The 18,572-nt window shown below is 43.0% G+C and overlaps 1 protein-coding gene across 1 annotated transcript in view; it reads left to right on the top strand.

Annotated features, from left to right (window-relative positions):
* LOC140537697 (CLIP-associating protein 1) overlaps positions 1-17,390 on the top strand; it is an 84,788-nt gene extending 67,398 nt beyond the window's left edge. The window contains exons 32-42 of the mRNA XM_072659877.1: positions 2,683-2,829; positions 3,649-3,755; positions 4,462-4,581; positions 6,822-6,969; positions 7,935-8,169; positions 9,576-9,632; positions 9,716-9,906; positions 11,085-11,213; positions 11,702-11,908; positions 12,373-12,489; positions 13,316-17,390. Of these exons, the coding sequence (XP_072515978.1) occupies positions 2,683-2,829; positions 3,649-3,755; positions 4,462-4,581; positions 6,822-6,969; positions 7,935-8,169; positions 9,576-9,632; positions 9,716-9,906; positions 11,085-11,213; positions 11,702-11,908; positions 12,373-12,489; positions 13,316-13,402 (1,545 nt within the window). The 3' untranslated portion in view covers positions 13,403-17,390. The remainder of the gene's footprint in view (positions 1-2,682; positions 2,830-3,648; positions 3,756-4,461; positions 4,582-6,821; positions 6,970-7,934; positions 8,170-9,575; positions 9,633-9,715; positions 9,907-11,084; positions 11,214-11,701; positions 11,909-12,372; positions 12,490-13,315) is intronic.
* Positions 17,391-18,572: the final 1,182 nt, after the last annotated feature.

The following is an 18,572-nucleotide window of genomic DNA, read 5'->3' as shown; positions in this document are numbered from 1 at the left end:
TTCCATTACTTATTAGCCACTTTAGCCTCGTTTATCCAGGGCAAGTCATATCTTTGCTGATCGACTGTATATCAGGTAAAAGGAATTTTTTTTTTTTTGGAGGACAAACTTTCCTGTTCTACCTTTTAGAAATTGGGCTTCCACCTCTATGAATAGCAGTGCTTAAATAATCTACACTATATGTCCAAACGTATCCCAACATCTTGTGTAATTGGTGAATTCAGTATCTCTATAAAACAGAATTTGCCATGAGACTAGGATCACCATGCTAAGTGCCAAACATGAGCTTGAAGGGTATAAAACCCCCAATATTGGGCTGTGGAACAGTGGAACTGTGTTCTCTGCAGTGATAGAGCTCCAGAACTAATCACCCAATGCTCCAGTCATACAATGTTCTTGTGACTGAAAGCAATCAAATCCTCACAGCAGTGTTCCGAAGCCTTCACAGAAGAGTAGAAGCTGTTGCTGCAGTGAAAGGAAGGAAGATTCCCAATTACATCTTAACCTATATTCCAGAAGGAACCTTAAACAAGAAGGTGTCCACAAAGTTTTGGACATATAGTGTACTGACTTTAAGGTTCAGGGTCAGCTTGGGACCGTTATAGCCATTTACTCAAAGCATTTGCATTACATGTGGCTTCTGCTGTCCTGACTGTGTACCCACCCCAACACTCAGACCCTCCATAGCTGGGTGAGTGAGGAGCTATCGGTGAGGCTTAGCTCCCTGGCCTCTCTGTCCGTGGAGGGCCACCTGGAAGAGAGATGCAAGCAGGTATAGTGTGCCCTGACCTTCAGACGCCTTCGACCACCGTGCATGACCTGCGTATGAACCAGATCTTGGCTTGCGTTTCCTCCTGCTCTCTCTGGCAACCTTCAAGAGGATGTTCTTGTCTCCCCAGTTTAGGACTCTTTAACATCTCGGCTGTGGGAAGCAAGTGTAACAGGCTGCGTTCCTTCATGAATGGATTGAGCTTTTAACTAGTTAACATCTAATGATTCTGGTGCTTCGTACTTTGAAGAGGTTTGATGATGTACTTAACCGTCTAGCACGCCAGCTTGCCTTGGAGGACCTAACCGTTTCTTCTAATCTCTCTACACTCTACAAAAATGAAGGTGCTACAAAGGGTTCTTTGAGGGATGCCATGGGGGAACCACATTTGTAGTAGAGATGAGTGAGTGAAAATCATTTTTTAAAGGTCTAAGGAACCTTTACTTTATACAAAGGTTCTTGATTTACAGGTTTCTCACACTCACACTATTACAAGTATGGTTCTTTATAGAAACAACAGTGGTCCTTCTATAAGATCACTCAAGGAGGCCTTTGTAAGACCTTCATTTCTAAGAGTTTATGGTTTCCTTTCTACTTGAGTGGCTGTGACCACTCATATCTTGCGAATGCAGAACTGTAGATATGACAGGGTTGGACAAAGTACAGTAAAATATGACTTAGTATTCTGTCTGAATTTGAGTATTCTGTCTGTATTTCCAAGTACTTTTGGATTTTTAAGCACATGCTGTGGCGAGCTCTTGGGGAAGGGGGCTTGGCCACCGTGACCTGGTTGGCAGCAAGGCTTAGAGACAACGCAAACACGGGGCTCAAGTGACTCGCACACCTTTTTAACTCACCCTCCACCACACCCAAACGAAAACCCGACCACACATAACAGCCTCTGACAGTCTCAGCACACGTGCAGAAGTTCTTGACAGTCCCTTTCTCGTGTAGTACTGAGCAGGCCTTTTCATGCCGCCACCTGGGTACCAGGAGCACGGCATCAAGGGGGTGTAGGGTGGCACCCACCTCCTCACCGCCACAATATGTATAACACAAAAATACCTAGTACCTAGTACCGAGTACCTAGTATAGATAATGCTATTATTATACATAATTTTGATGTTTAATTAAGGAGACATTATAAACTGAGTGAGGTGTTCACATATGTAGCCACACATGTCTCCTGAAAAGGCCCATATTCTACAGTTTTTAATATTTTATAATATGATATTTTTCTTTGATCTGTACTCATACACTTTGTGTAGCTTTATGTCCCAAAAAGGGTCATAGTGCATTTTTTTTAAGTGGATTTAACTGAATTTTGGATGGAGGAACAGGCCTGAAGCCCCTCCTCCCTTATCTAACATGCTATAAATTCCACCTCTACCTTGTTCACCTGTCTGCGCAACCCTCCACCACCCCATAACCTCCCTTTGAACAATGTAATCTCTCATTCCTGGCTCCGCTTACTGGCTTCCTACCAAGGGAGAAGCCATCTGAACTCCAGCCCAAAAAATCCTATGAATCCCAGGACATAGTCTGATCTATCAAAATAAAAACAGCTTTCCAACCTCCCATCGCCTTTAAGGCTGATATAAGAGAAATGAGCTCTGTTTTGATTGGCTGTCTTTTTATTTGACTAGCTCTTAGACCTGAGTGGGCAGGGCAGGGCCACTGTTGTGGCCTTCATAGGCGGAGATATGCAAATGAGGCAGATTTTGTGACATAAATTGACATCTTTGACATCTTTCACTCTTTTCCTTCCTACTTTCAGAAACTTTGCCCTGACGACTTTTGCCTTGAGTTCCAGCACATCGAGATCAGCTGTGTGTTAATGGAAGCAACTTCTGTTCCCAGTCCCTGTCTGCCTGTCAGCCCTCATCTCACTGTAGTCTGAATGTGTGTTGCAGGCGGCTCAGATGGTGCTGATCTCTCTGTTTGAGCTGAACACTCCGGAGTTCACCATGCTGCTGGGTGCTCTGCCCAAAACCTTCCAGGATGGAGCCACCAAGCTCCTGCACAACCATCTGAAGAACTCTGGCAACGCCTCAGCCACGGTAGGGCCTCTGTGTCCACTCAGGAAACAGTTAAACCCCACATGTATACAATATATCGGTCAATAAAGTTTAGGTTATAATACATATCAGGAATTTAGGAATTGTGCTCTATTCTGAGGATCTTAGTTTTAGTCTCATGTTTTAGAGAATGCAAAACTGCTCTCTTTAATTAAAGAAATACAGATTAAACTGTCATGGTTAGGATAAAAGGGTGTCCAAACCTTTGCACGAGACTATACAAACAGTTATACACCAGTCAGCCATTACATTAGTACCAGGTGATGTGAAAATCATTGACTATCTTCATCTACAGTGGCTTCATCTGTCAAGGGGTGGGATCTACATATTAGGCAGCAAGAACAGTCAGTTCTTGAAGGTAATGACGGTTTTTAAAGCAGGAAAAATGGGCAGCATAAGAATCTGAGTCACACTTTGACAAGAACCAAACTGTGATGGCTAGACTACTGGGTCAGAACATCTCCAAAGTATCAGGCAGGTCTTGTGGAGTTTTCCCGGTATGCAGTGACCAGTACCTACCAAAAATGCTTCAAGAAAGGAGAACAAATCAACAGGGTCATGAGCTCCTAAGACTCCAGTCATTGATGTGACCTGTGTAGGTCCCACCTCACAACTTACAGGACTTAAAGGATCTGCAGCTAATGTCTTTTGGTGCCAGATACCACAGGACGCCTACAGAGGAGTCCATGCCTTGCTCAGATCTTTTGTGGCAGCTTACATATCATATTAGGCATTAATGAACTCACCGTTTTACTTGAAAGCTTTTCTGTTCACCAGCTCATTTCTTTCTGTTTTTTTAAGGGTTCACCAAGCAACACAGTGGGTCGCACTCCTCCACGCCACTCCAGTAGCCGCACCAGTCCTTTGACATCACCCACAAACTGCTCCCATGGAGGCCTTTCACCCAGGTACTCCAGTACTGCTCGGAAAGCCATAAACACTCCTCAGGGCTTCAATATTTGGCTGTAATTGTTGCTTTGGTGCTGTTTGGTGTTATAGATTGCACTGTAGCAGCAGAGAAAGCCACTAGATGGTGCTGAACCTCTCTGAATTTCTACCTAAATGTGATTAGTGTGGGTGTGTGTGTTTGAGGAGGTTCTCTTGCATTGTATTGCTGATTTAACTGAACCGTTTTTTCATGGGGAAACTGAACTGTATCATGTTCTTGAAAATCTCCAGCTAGTCTTAATTTAAGCGTCTGTTTAAGCTTGACTCCTGCCATCTGCATGTTCTTATTAACAGGTTTATCCAGCTTTTGCTTCTGCAGGAAAATCCATAAACGAGCACCAAATCCATGATAAACAGTGAAATAATAGACACCTCCTAATCTACTCGTTAGACCAAATTACAAATAGGCATATATGGATGATCAGCACATACATGATCGGAATCTCTACAGCAGAGAATCTGAGGTCTTCCTTTATGGATTTCTGTTGCGATTCAACATACACTAATCCTCTTCTAATTCCAGTCTGTTTGTTACCTCTATAACACTCCTGGCTTTAGTTTCCACCTAAAGCCAGTTTTCCTCTGCTTTCCTCCTTTCCTACGACCTTCTTCTCTTTCTCTCTGTTTTTTTCCTCCTCCCTGCTTCATCCCTCCTTCCTGGCCCAGTCGTTTATGGGGCTGGAGCTCGAATGGCATCTCAAAGCCGTCGTGCCCCTTCACTCCCCCTCCTCCCCCCGGCCCTACCACTCCCCCTCTCCGGGCGCTGCGACGGGCCTTCTCGCCCAGGTAACGCCGCACCTTTGCCTGGGGGGGGAGGTCACAGTGTGGGGGACAAGGGCATATGGGGGCTTCACACACCCCTTTAAAACAGGCTGCAGTTCATCACACTGTCCTATCTAAAGCAATGCACGTGTTCTGGGGTCTAGTGGGAGTATTACAACAGTAGGCAGACTGTCTAAAGCTTAAAGTGTCAGTTTGGAAAAAAAAATCCTCATTAAAGGATTAATTGGGGGTAATTAAGTGTATACAATTAGAAATTTAGCTCAGATGTAGATGATTAGCCAAGAAATGTTGTGTGTCCAAGTTTTGCTTCTTTCGTTTAGCATTAGAGGCTCAAACTGCACCCAGGTCTTCATTAAGGGGTTGTCCTGTGGTCTAAAATACTGCTGGTAGAACTACACCCTAAATCACACAGGCAGTCTTTGTGGCCTTTATAATATAAGAAACCTGGATGAAGTTTTTGGCCATGCACACTACATGTCCAAATGTTTGTGGACACCCCTTCTAATGAAAAGGTTGCATCCATTGTAGAGAAAGACTGCCAATAGAATAGGACTCTCTGGAGCAGATAAACATAAACCTATTAGCACCGTGCTGCCTAATGCCAGGCGTGGGCTAGAGGGGTATAAAGCCCCCCCCCCCCAGCATTGAGCTGTGGAGCAGTGGAAGAACTGTGATCTCTGTAATAATGGTGGAGCTCCATCTAATACTTTTGGGATTGAGTTGAGGAGTTGGGGATGATGAGGTGGGGTGGTGATCATCATCCAACATCCAGGCCTCACTAACGCTCTTGTCACTGAATGTAATCAAATCCTCACAGCCATGCTCATCCAAAATTTTGTAACAAGCCTTTTCTCCTGGACAGAAGAGACAGTTACACCAACAAAAGCGCTAAACTCTTTTTTAATAACCTTGATTTCAGAAGAAACGATGAATGAGCATGTGTCCCAATACTTTTGTCCATATAGTGCATTTACACAAAAGAATTTAGGGGACTATTATCCTCTAGTGTTTGTTAGCCAATGTTAGCATCAAAGCTCCAGCTTAAAAGTAAATAAGCTCAGTTCGGACACTCTTAGCTAATCAGCTACATCTAAAACAGGTGGAACTGTTCCTTTAACCCAGATGAAGACAACCTTTCTTGGACGCTGTGTAGCGTTCTTCAGCTCCGGGAGCTTCAACAAAAGAAGCAAACATTGGACGACAAACACGTCTTAGCCGATGGACCACATTAGAGCAAAGGGGGAAATTGTATCAATGGGATTTTTCACTGAACTGAACCTTTAAACCATCATTGCACCTCCATTACCAGACTGTTCAGGAATCTGTACCATATCACTCCTCTTCTCATCCTGTGACTTCATCCTCCAGCCCTCCTCCTTCCCTCTCAGTTCTAACACTGCTTTCCCCTCACAGTAGCTCATGGCTTTTTTGACCACCTTTGCTGTATGTCTCTAGTGGTTCCCTGCTGTATGTGTGTGTCCGTGTGGGTGTGAATTACTGCGTATTGTTTTGCATCTTTATGGAGTGGTATTATCTGATCATGCTTTTAGTGAGGTTTTAGGCACCTTAGCACATTATTTAAGGCTTTTCTCTCAGAAATAAGAGAGATTTTACTGTAGAAGCTTTAGATCCCATTAGAACAGATGCAGGTAAACATAAATCCAATAAAAAGAGGCAAGATCTTGCCTCTCATTGTGAAGAAAGTAGGTGCGATCTTGTGAGCTAGTCTGAAGAACAGAGCTTGGTTCCAGGTTTCTCCAGCCAGCACAGCGTGGACGTGTTCACCTTCATCATCATCATCATCAGCAGCAGCAGCAGCAGCAGCAGCAGCAGCTCACCTGATTTACCATCATTAAGCACTGAAACCAGGTGTTGATATGAGGAGAACTCTAAATAATACTAGACTCCATTAGGAGAACCCTGGAGATGTTCTAATGAACACAGTGATGGAGAACCACGAAATGTTATTTGTGTTTATTCTAATATCAGTGTTTTACTGAGCAACTAAACACTTACAGCCCAAATAAGGAGCTTTTTCCTTCTAATTTCTACAGGTGTCTAAAACCTTTGCACAGTGTTGGATATATGCTATATCAGGCAACCATATGCACTATAGCTCAGTCACCCACAAGTCCAAGTAGGCTTTCCTTAAAGCTTCTTTTAGTTTCTTTAGGATTGAACCCAAAAGTATTCTTACTTTGTGTGTGTCCGTCTGTGTGTGTGTGTGTATGTGCTGCCTTCAGCATGCTGGAGTACGACACAGAGAACATGAACTCAGAGGAGATCTACAGCTCTCTGAGAGGAGTGACAGAGGCCATTCAGAGCTTCAGCTTCCGCAGCCAGGAGGACAGCTTTGAGCCAATCAAACGTGACACCAAAAAAGACGATGCGGTGAGCTTCACTACAGATTCACATGAAACAGCGTTACTCCATGCTCCTCCTAGTTTCAGACATTCCCACCTAGGGGTGTAACGGAACACGGATAATTCGTGATCTGTATGGGTTGCACCCCGCGGTTCTGAGTATGCAGATTAATCGGCACAGTTTCACCATAACAGTGTGGAAGACGGTTTTCCTGCCGCTGTGCAGAGCCACGAGAGCCATAAGGCAACCCAAAATGTAAAGCAGAGTTATATTAGTGTGAGGTGTGGAGAAATCTTCAAGGAGGGACTCCATTATGTAAGGACTCTATACTCCACTAAATGATCCCATCTGTGACTCGTTACGCGAATCACTACTCCCACCACAGACCTTCTGACATCCGTTGCACGCTGCACATCCATCTAATCACTTCTGCTGCTCAAGCAGGATTGATGACTGGCAATGCCCCATCCATTGAGTAGAATGGCCCTCCCTCTCCCCCCATCTCTCAGAGCCATGATGCTAGCAAGTGTGGGCAGTGTGTGTTGGAGGAAGCACATGCTAGCCTTCACCCTCCCAGCACTGGTAGTGCATTGATAGAGTGCAGAACCTTAGCTAATGGGTGGGCAGGGGCACTGCTCTGAATTTTGGGCCCCATTTAAAGATATTACACTGGGCCACACAACTCTTAGCAAATCAGCCAAATCACTCATTTAATATATTTCTTAGGACCTCTGTCACAGTCACAGGCCCTTAGAATTGACCTGACTCTTTTCCCATACAGCGTCCTTATGGGTGGGAAGCATATTCGAAGTTAATTGTTAACTGTTTTGCATCAGTAGCATTTTAATGTTTGTGTTGCCCTATAAATATCATTTTGCATGTTAAATGGCTCCTTACTGCTGTAATTTTACAAAAGGTTCACTGTTTCTGTTTGTCCTCTCTCCCTCCCATTCATACACACACATCCTTTAAATGCTCATAAACATTTGCAGTGTGGTGTGACGTCATCGGCTGCAGACCCCAAGCTTGTTGGGGACGTGACGGAGGGGGGCAGGATGGCCCTGGATAATAAAACCTCACTACTGAACACGCCGTCCCCCCGGCAGTTCCTGGGCCCTAGAACACGAGAGTACAACCCCTACAACTACACTGACTCCATCAGCTCTTATGACAAGGGCGCCCTGAGGGAGGCTGTGTTTGACGATGACGTGGAACAGTTTCGGGATGGTAACGCCTGCATGTTTAGTTACTAGAGTGTAATTAAATTCTTACCATAATAAGATAAACCTCAGATCACCAAAACTCTTCACTTTGTGAGTTCGCACCATGCCGTCAGCATATCAGTGTTGCCATGCAAAATCTATGTATCTCTATTTTTGTCATTTCTTACTTTGTTTGCAGTTGTGAATGAACCAATAGAAATGCTCCAGTGTAAAATTTCAGTGTAAAATAGTTTTACATTGACTTCCATTGAAAGTTAAGAGGGTTGTTTTGCCCTCCTGAAGAGTTACCAGTTTTCCTGCTGCTGTGCAGAGCCACGAGAGCCATAAGCCAACCCAAAGTGGAAAGCAGAGTTATATTAGTGTGAGGTGTGGAGAAATCTTCAAGGAGGGACTCCACTGTGTAAGGGCTCCATACTCCACTAAACGATCCAATCTGTGACTCCGATCCGATTCGAACTGTGAGTTTTGTGATTAGTTACGCGAATCACTACTCCCACCACAGACCTTCTGACATCTGTTGCACGCTGCACTGGCCATTGCTGTCAGAATTTCTTCAGCTGCGTTCTGATGGGTCATCTGCACATGCATCTAATCACTTCTGCTGCTCAAGCAGGATTGATGACTGGCAATGCCCCATCCATCCATAACTGGCCTTGAGTAGAATGGCCCTCCCTCTCCCCCCATCTCTCAGAGCCATGATGCTAGCAAGTGTGGGCAGTGTGTGTTGGAGTTTGGTGGTACAAGGTTTTTGTGTGACAGTAAAGAAGGCAGCAACTCTGAGAACTTAGGGCTGGGGTTTAGGTGGCTTCTGCTTAGAGCTAAATGGCCAGACCATCTGAGAAAGACAGACTAATGGCCCAGTCTGTTCTCTAGTTGTGCCCTCCCAGTGCAATGTGCTGTTAGCAAGCTAAAGAGATTGCAGCCGGTTAGCTTATAGCCATGCCCCCACTTACTTCCCCAGATTTGGCTTTCCAGAATTGTAACGGTAAATCATTTAGCCTGTGCTTTCCCTTCTGCTGTGTGTTTAGCTCCAGTTTGGTTCAACTGAGGTAGTCCAGTTTGTTTTCAAGGGAGCAGATGATGGAGAGAAGGGATGGTAAAATGGTAGCTTTTAGCCTAGCAGGAAAGGCTGCAGTCACAAGACCTGGTTCAACTTGGTAGCAAGCCATATTCCCATAACTAATAGAGTCTAGAGGTGATGAGCTACTTTTGCACAAGTACCATATTTTCCTGAAGGCGCCGTCGCATCTTACTGTTTCACCAGCTTTGGCGAATAACAGAAAACAATTGGAGTTATGAGGATTTCTTATGATAACAGCAGACTTTTACATAATTACTGTCCTTACCATTTACTGTATAACATGCAGAACATCCAGCTACATAATGCTGACCGTCTCTCTGCTTCTTTAGGTCGACGGCAGGATTTTGGTGAGAACAAAATGGTGCATCCCAAAAGTTACTCAGCTGGTAAAAACAGTTTTCCTGATGTTCTGAGATTTGTGAATTTGTGAATTCAGGTTGTGAATGTCGTTTCTGTTGTCATTGGTCAGGGCCCACACAAAATTTGGAGCTGGTTGGTGACCTGCTGAAGGAGCTGTCCAGTCACAGCGAGCGTGTGGAGGAGAGGCGGGCGGCCCTCCTGGAGCTGTTGAAGGTTACTCGGGACGACAGTGTGGCCGTGTGGGAGGAGCATTTTAAAACAATGCTGCTGCTGCTGCTGGAGACAATGGGGGACAAAGATGTGAGTGGCATACTGTACAGCGCAGCACACTCCTCTGTGAACAGTATAAACAGACTACTGCTACAAAACTACAGAAAATATAGTCAGAACATTATGACCACCTACATACATAATATGCTAGTTGCCTGTGAAGGTGCCCTGTGGTGTCAAGGCACCAGGACGTTAGCAGCAGTGAATACTTGTCGTTGCATCACATCAGATTGAGATCTTTTGGAATTTGGAGGGCAGAGAAACTCCTAAACCCTTTCAGCTCTACATACTTCAATTACACATTAGTTTCATAGTAGATTCTGAATAATTAGCACTTATTGAATAATTAGAAGATATTGCACATTTAGTCCTTTTTAGTAGTAAGTAGATAGTAAATAATGAGTACTTTTGTATATATAATATTTTATCATTATTTTATATATTTATAATTCTATAATGATGTATTTTGTCATGTTGTTCGTTATAATTATTATACCATTTTATAATAATTAGACACTAAATAAATAGCAAGCAAATAACTAATTACTACTTACTGAATACAGTGCTCATTGCATTATTATTATTATTATTGCTATTATTAGTAATAAGAACTAATTAATATTAGTAAATAATATGTAAATATGTAGTAAGTAATATGTAAATACTTAATAATTAGTACTTATTGAATGATTAGCCTGTACTAAATAAGTAGTAAGTGCTGAATAATTACTACTTACTTTATTTACTGAATAAAAAGTACTTGATTAGTAAGTACTAAATAATTATTATTAATAACTAATTTAGTACTAATATGGTACAGAATAATTTTTTATTAATTAACTTTTAATAATTAACTTTTTTTAAAGGGGGTAAACTCTTTGTTATGAGCCTCAAAACTGCAGGGTGTGATGCACTGACTTTTGCCACAGTTTCCCAAAAGTTTTAAGTAACTATAGTGTGTCACTTGGAACAATTTCTGCACCCTTTAACAAAACAAAAAGTCTTTTTGGGGAATTTATTGACAACTTTGTTATTAGTTGCTGAACCTAAAATCAGTATTTCCAGAATATTGTCAGAATCCCAGTTTAGAAACCTGAAGCCACTTGAAGAAGTAAGATATGGAAATATATGAAAAAAACAGTGAAGACCAGGTTTCTGAAAGCATGAGGAGCTGATGATAACCTACCTTTGACTGTTTTTCTGCTCAGCACACCATCCGGGCGCTGGCTCTGCGTGTTCTGAAGGAAATCCTGCGCAGTCAGCCGGCTCGCTTCAAAAACTATGCAGAACTCACCATCATGAAAACACTGGAGGCCCACAAAGACTCCCACAAAGAGGTGAGATTACACACTCTCCCTTACATGCAGGGATGTGTAAATAAACGGCATTGGGTGCTGAGGTTTTAAGCAGCATATACTGCAAACCAGCCTGTAAATAAACAGCACTGTACTGAAGAAACTGCTGCCAGTTAATTACTGTTATTTTACAGGTCTTTTTACTGTGCCATTTGTGTTGTTATCAAAAGCAGTTGCAGTTAAACAACCATAAAAATAAAGGGTGATGCAAGACCCTCAGTCCCCTGTCTTCTTACCGCCCCTGCCTAATTATAAGAGTGCACAGTTAAACAAACATATCTCACTCTCAGGGAAAAATCTTGTGTGTCTATTTTTGCCGTTTTCCCCCTTTTTGACATAATGTGAATCTTGCTCTACATATTGGGTCCAAATTTTATAATGTATAGACCAATAGAAATGCTCCAAAAGGACTGTAAGGTCAACGACAAACATGCTCTGTTGATGATAAATTGCACCCGTCTGTTGGTCAGGTGGTGCGCGCTGCAGAAGAGGCTGCCTCCACGCTGGCTGGCTCCATCCACCCAGAGCAGTGCATTAAGGTGCTGTGTCCCATCGTCCAAACCGCAGACTACCCCATTGACCTGGCTGCCATTAAAATGCAGACCAAAGTCATTGAGCGCATCCCGCAGGATTCTCTACACCAACTGCTGCCTGACATCATCCCTGGCCTGCTGCAGGTACACACACACACACAAACACACACACATACACACTTACGTATACATAAACACAGTAGCTTGTTATGTGCACCCTAATCTTTACCTTTACACACGTCCCTTAAAACAGAGATACACTCCGCTCACCAGCTCCATCAGGTCCATTTGCATAGGAAACTGCTGTTCATTGGCAAGATCCTGGTGACATGATACATATGGTACATGTGTGGGTTAATTGACAGTACCAAATTGGGATCAAAATGAGCCGCTGTCTGCTAGCAACTCTTTAAATCTAAACTATTCATTAAAGCTGCTACTGTTTTTTTTTTTTATTGATACATCATTGCAAAACATGATATCGCAATACTTTGATATATCAGTATTGATATACAATATTTTCTTACATCTTTAACACACAATATGTAATATATTTAACCCCTGTTTCCTTTGTCTGCCACTGATGATCCTGCATGTTTCTGTTTCAGGGCTATGATAACACTGAGAGCAGTGTGCGGAAAGCCAGTGTGTTCTGCCTGGTGGCGATCTATTCAGTGATTGGGGAAGATTTGAAGCAACATCTTGGTCAGCTCACTGGCAGCAAGGTAAAACCGTAGAGAAGCTTAAAAGAGTAGATCCACCCTCAATATCAGCAAGTTTCCTGCCCTCTCAGCCCATTTTGAAATACACACATTAGGGGGTCGATAACAAGCTTGTGGATCGGTGGCTTAGTGCGAAGCGGGCAGGGTAGAACGCAGCCAGTCAGAGGCTTTTCTGCTTTATACGTGAACGTGTATCCTCTAGGGGGCGCACTAGCCTGGTTTGGAACAGACAAGGTGTAATTTATCAGCATACACTTTCTATTGTTGGACAGAATAAATAAATAAATATATATACTCGCCAGCAAGCTTATTTTGACACAAGGCTTGACCCTGTCTGTCCGATGTCTAGCAGTTTCACTTTTAGTAAAGAGCTCTAACACAACTGGCTGAAACTACTGGTAGTTCCTGTAGGCCTAGGCTGATGGGTTTTTTTTCAGACAAACCTGGTCCCACCCACTGGAAATCAAAAATGTAACTGGTTGAATCATCTGTCACTTATTTAATTGTGCTGCGTTAGGCCTTCAATTCTGCCAGTGAAGTCCCAGCCAATGGGAGAGCTTGTTTGGCTCTATCTACCTAGATACTATTGAGAAAATGAATCCTGGTTGGGCAGTTTTCCATTTAGTGGCTAAAAACAATACTAATCATAAAACGAACTGAAATCACAAACATGTCGATTTTTAAATCCCAGAATTCCCATTAAGCCTAGAGGACCCTGAGGGTGCCCACTGATTGCTGATCACTGTAATATGATCATTGTAATGTAGTGTGCATTTGTGTGTGATGACCGTCTGTTACAAAGGTAACTCTCTGTTTTGTTCCCTCACAGATGAAACTGCTTAACCTGTACATCAAGAGAGCTCAAACGACCAACAGCAACAGCAGCAGCTCGTCCGACATCTCCTCCCACAGTTAAATCAGCCAGTCATCCGGTCCAGCCCTAAGCCAAGCATAGCCTCACTCCTAGTCCAGTTCAGTTCTGCTGAACTGGCTCTTTTACCTGAGTTCATCTCAGAACTCCTGCACAATCTAAGGTCTTATTTGAGCCCCTCGAGTTCTTAAGTTCTGTAAGTGGGCTCCGAGCCTCACTCTCATAACTACATTACATACTCGTTGGCTTTACAGTAGTTATTGAATAATTCACAGTATAAAAGCCTCCATATAAATGAATGGTCATTATTGATGTGATCTGATCTGTGATCATTCAGTAACCCAAAGTTACATTTTTCATTGCCTAAATACTATCTAATTTATGGAATTTAACCCCTTAAACTCTGTCCAGTTATTAGTTTTAAGGCTTTGTATTCAGTATCTACTGTGAATTATTCCATAATTGCTATCAAGCTAATATATAAGCGATATAGTTATACGAATGAGGAACAGAAGTAGGGTTAAGTTACATCTCTAGCGTCCAAATGCCAGTGTGACTGGACTGGAATGGGCTGCTTCAGGAGAGCAGTGACTGTGTCCAGGTGGCCTGTTTAGCTCTATTCTCCAATAGGGTAATCTGTCGGGAAGTGCTGTTCCCTGTAGTATCTCTCTAAAGGTCTTTCCTTGACGTCATTCCGTCACTGCTGTGGCAAACCTGTTTTGTACAAAGAATCTCCTTTCTTTCCTCATGTTTGGGGACGGATTTACTGCAGCTCGTCACACTTATTAACAATGACCGCACATACAATCCAGGTAAGGAGATGATTGGCTGCAGAAAACGCTCTTAGCTCGTGTCGGCTGCTTCAGTAAATCAGGCCTTTTTATATATTTAGTGAATGTAAGGATCGGTGGACGTTCATTCCCTCCGTAGGCTTAGTAATTGACCTCCTACTCACCGCTGCCTCCAATGTCTGGAACGTTCTCTTCGTGCATGTCGAATATTGGTATCTACGCTCATTGTTTGGGGGGTATTCAAAACTATATATGCAAAGAACTGAGATTGTATCTGTACAGTTTTTGTTTCTTTACACCCAAGATGAAAGTTCAAAGGGAATTCCTTGTTCAGTCTGTAAAAGCATACATAGAAGACTTCATCTGCCATTCCACATGTCTCGTTTTCGCTGGATCATTCACCTGGTCCAGTGACTTACTGGAAAAAGAAGCCCTGCCCAGAGTGAAATATTACAGAATTTAATGTAAAGAAAAAATGCTTTGATTGCCTTTAGGTTTGAAGACCGAGATATCTGAAGGAGTGTCAAGTAAGCCTGATTTGAAGAAAGCCTTGTTCACAATCTGTCCTAATGGCACATTTATAGGCTCCAAGACAATTTCCAGCAAATTTCAATCAAGCTGTGTTTGGCGTTCTCAAATTCTCCAGTTTAGTTTGGAAGGATCTCCAGGCTCTGAGATCACATGAGTAGTGGAATTCCAACATTTTTAGAGCAATAATTCTAATAATAATAAAAAAAAATGATCCAAATTGGATTTACTGTTAGTCGAACCACTGTTAAAATCCAATTCTCTGGTTTTTGGAAGGTGAGTGCCTGTATGGTGTTTTAGAGCGCTTAGGGCCCTTACAGCATTTTTACGCAGCTTTAAATTCAACCACGGCTCTTTGATTCTTATACTGTGCTGATGCTTGATGAATGTTGAGAGTGTGTTCTTGAGTTAAGATTGGTTTGCTTTACTATTAGGCCTTACAATGTACTGGTTATCCATTGGTTTGGACTTTTGCTGAAAAGTGACCTGTTTACAGTTGAAATGTGAAGACACCTCAGTTGTATATGAATGGGCTGGGGTTTGACATGGCATGAAAGTTCTCAAATGCAGCCTAGGGATCGCTCTCTTGCCATGTTACTAAAGTGTGTAGCTACATCAGTTGCATTTGGTAAACTGTGGCATGTTTGTGGCAAATTGGGCAGACAAAAAATTGAGCAGACGTTTTAATGCTGGTAATTCTCAAATTTGTGTCAGGAGCAGGTCTGATGGACAAATGAAGAACTACGGCCGAACTAAAATAAAGGAAATGAAGTGCAGTTCAGTCAATAAAACTGTTGCTAACAATACATGAAGACAAACAGACAACAGTTAGCAACATGCGAATGATATTATCGTTGCCGTCACACACAAACCTGTGCAACTTTACAGGAGAAGGAAAAAACCTCCTTAACTTTCAATGGAAGTCAATGTAAAACAACTTAATTCCAGGTCATTTTAGATCATTTCTGTGAGTCCCTTCATCACATAAGTCTGGGACAATGTAAAGAACAACAGCCAGATTCAAATTACATTAAGAAAAGGGATAATTACAAAAATGGAGATACAAGGTTTTTGCATGATCGTGTCGTTGCGCTAACTGTTGGCTTCCATTTGCAAGAGAAAAAAAAACAGAATTAAAGTTATTTTGAGTCAAAATACTAATGCTAATGCTAACATTAAACAGCATAAGAACAGCATCCAGTTAGCAGTATTCACAAGACATCATGCTGGTGCTAACTGGTGCCTTCCAACCACTGGAACAGCCATCGAACTCGAACAGCCATCAGCTAGCATTATGTAGTTAGCTAAACTACACCACACTAACTGGTGGCCTCCGTTCACTGTTAGCCACGTTAGCATGTTGAACCAAGCTCTTCCTTTAAGGCAACATCTAAAATTGTAGAGTTTTATTTGTAATGGACCGTACTGAAGAGTTTCTGTCGGATGCCTGCACGTTTTAGCCACGGCTCTCTGTAAGAACATGTCCTGATCTCCTGTGCTGAATCTGTCTCTCCTACCGTGAACACAGTACTGTAAAGATTTGTGCGGTAAGCGACTTTGTGTGTGAAGCTAAGTGAACTAATGTAGGTGACAGAGTAATGAGTCTCCTGGTCGTGTGTATAGTGTAGATATGTTTACATGTACACTTTTTTTTTGCGTAGAGCGCTCTTTGCAGGCTTGCTAGCATCCCAGGCTTACAGACATCTTACAGATGTCTCAGGCGTCTTAGAGACATCGCAGACATCTTACAGACATCTCAGACGCCTTAGAGACGCCTAAGACACCGTACAGACGTATCAGGCATCTTACAGACATCTCAGGCGTCTTACAGACGTCTCAGACGCCTTACAGACGTCTCAGGCGCCTTACAGACATCTCAGACGTCTTAGAGACGCCTCAGACACCGTACAGACGTATCAGGCATCTTACAGACATCTCAGACGTCTTACAGACATCTCAGACGTATAGAGACAGCTCAGACATCTTAGAGACGCCTCAGACACCGTACAGACGTATCAGGCATCTTAGAGACGTCTCAGACGCCTTACAGACGTCTCAGGTGTCTTAGAGACATCTCAGACATCTTACAGACATCTCAGACGTCTTAGAGACGCCTCAGACACCGTACAGACGTATCAGGCATCTTAGAGACATCTCAGATGCCTTACAGACATCTCAGACTTCTTACATATATCTCAGACGCCTTACAGATGTCTCAGACGTCTTAGAGCTGTCTCAGACGACCTACAGACATCTCAGATGCCTTGCAGACGTCTCAGATGCCTTACAGACGTCTACATATGTCTTATTTTCCTATTCACGACGACTAATAAGCAAAGCCCCCCACCCAACTCTTGAGCTGCAAATAAGGTTGCATGAGTGAGTGTGTTTCTCTGTGTGTGTGTGTGTGTATAAGGGAAAAGCCAGTGTTCCATAGAGGACTGTTACAATCGCAGCCAGTACAATGCTTTATCGCTTCTGCTGACGTACTGAAATGTTAGACAATGCCACCTATCGCTTACTGCGCATGCCTTTTGTTTAGCTGCTCTTATTTAATATATCCATATCTGTATTTATATATTTGTTTTATTTTATGTGCTTTACGCCGACTGTACATAAGAACCCTGTTTTTGTTAACTTTCACCTGTGATAGAATTTGCAATCTGTAAAACGTCATTTGCTCTAGATAAACGAAACCTCTGAGTTTTCCATTCCTCAGTCCCTGAGTCCTTCTTTCATTATGTATATATGTACATGCACACACCGATCCACCATCACATCACCACCACCACCTGCTTAATGTTGAGTAGGCCCCCCCTTGTGTCACCACAATAGATCTGACCAATCGAGGGCATGGACTCCACAAGCCCTCTGAAGGTGTCTGTCCTGTGGTACTAAGACTAACATTAGCAGCAGATTATTTAAGTCCTGTACGTTGTGAGGTGCGGCCTCCATGGATCGTGTCTCAGGTGACCATGACCCTCGCTGTCGTCGGGTCACCGGTTGTCCTTTCTTGGAGCACTTTTGGTAGGTCCGGACCACTGCATACCATAAGAAACCCCCACAAGACCTGCCTGATGTTTCAGAGATGTTCTGACCCAGTCGTCTAGTTGTCACAATTTGGTTCTGGTCGAAGTGTGGGTCAGATCTTTATGCTGCCCATTATTTTTTTGATTATCATGATTATCGTGTGCTTTTGTGCTTCATGATACGTCTCTACAGCTCCCTCTCGTTTGATCTGTCACTGGCTATAAGTGGGCAGGCAGCTAGGACCTAGCCAGGTTACCAGTGATTTCATCAGGGAATGCCCCAGTAACAAGGGATAGAAGCATACTGGACTTCTCATGGTTCTCACGATACCAGGACTCTTAACCTCTTCTAATGAGTTGCCTTCGGCTATTTTAAGTTGCACTCTTTGCTGACACAGATGTGCAAATGCACACACACACACACACACACACACACACAGCTTGTCTAGTCTCTGTAGAATAGAATAGAAAAGGACTTGTTGGAAATGTTGGACGCTTTTGGAGATCCAAAAGTCCAGTTGTTCAATATTTCAATATCCAGTGTTCTGGACTAGGAAACCACAACAGCTGAAACTGCATCACTGGACAAATGCTGATGGGCCACGCTGTGTATCAGCCTCCGCTTCCCCTTTAGCCCTCAGAAGAACATGAGTGCAGCCCTATAAAGGCACTTAACTCAAGCAGGCTTGGCCATCGCCTGCTCCGATTGAAGTGCGGAGAGGGAAGTGTTAATGGAATTCCCTTTCATGTTTCAGGTGGGTGTTTGAAGGTTGGAGCAGCAAGTCACTCAAAAGAACCTTACATGTTCCCTCTTCTGTAGGATTTGCTCTTCCTCTTACCCTTGACGTTTTTCTACAGGCCCTGTGT

The sequence above is a fragment of the Salminus brasiliensis genome, chromosome 17 (assembly GCF_030463535.1).
Source record: "Salminus brasiliensis chromosome 17, fSalBra1.hap2, whole genome shotgun sequence".
NCBI classification, from domain to species: Eukaryota; Metazoa; Chordata; class Actinopteri; order Characiformes; family Bryconidae; genus Salminus; species Salminus brasiliensis.
This window is presented reverse-complemented; position numbering and strand designations above follow the sequence as displayed.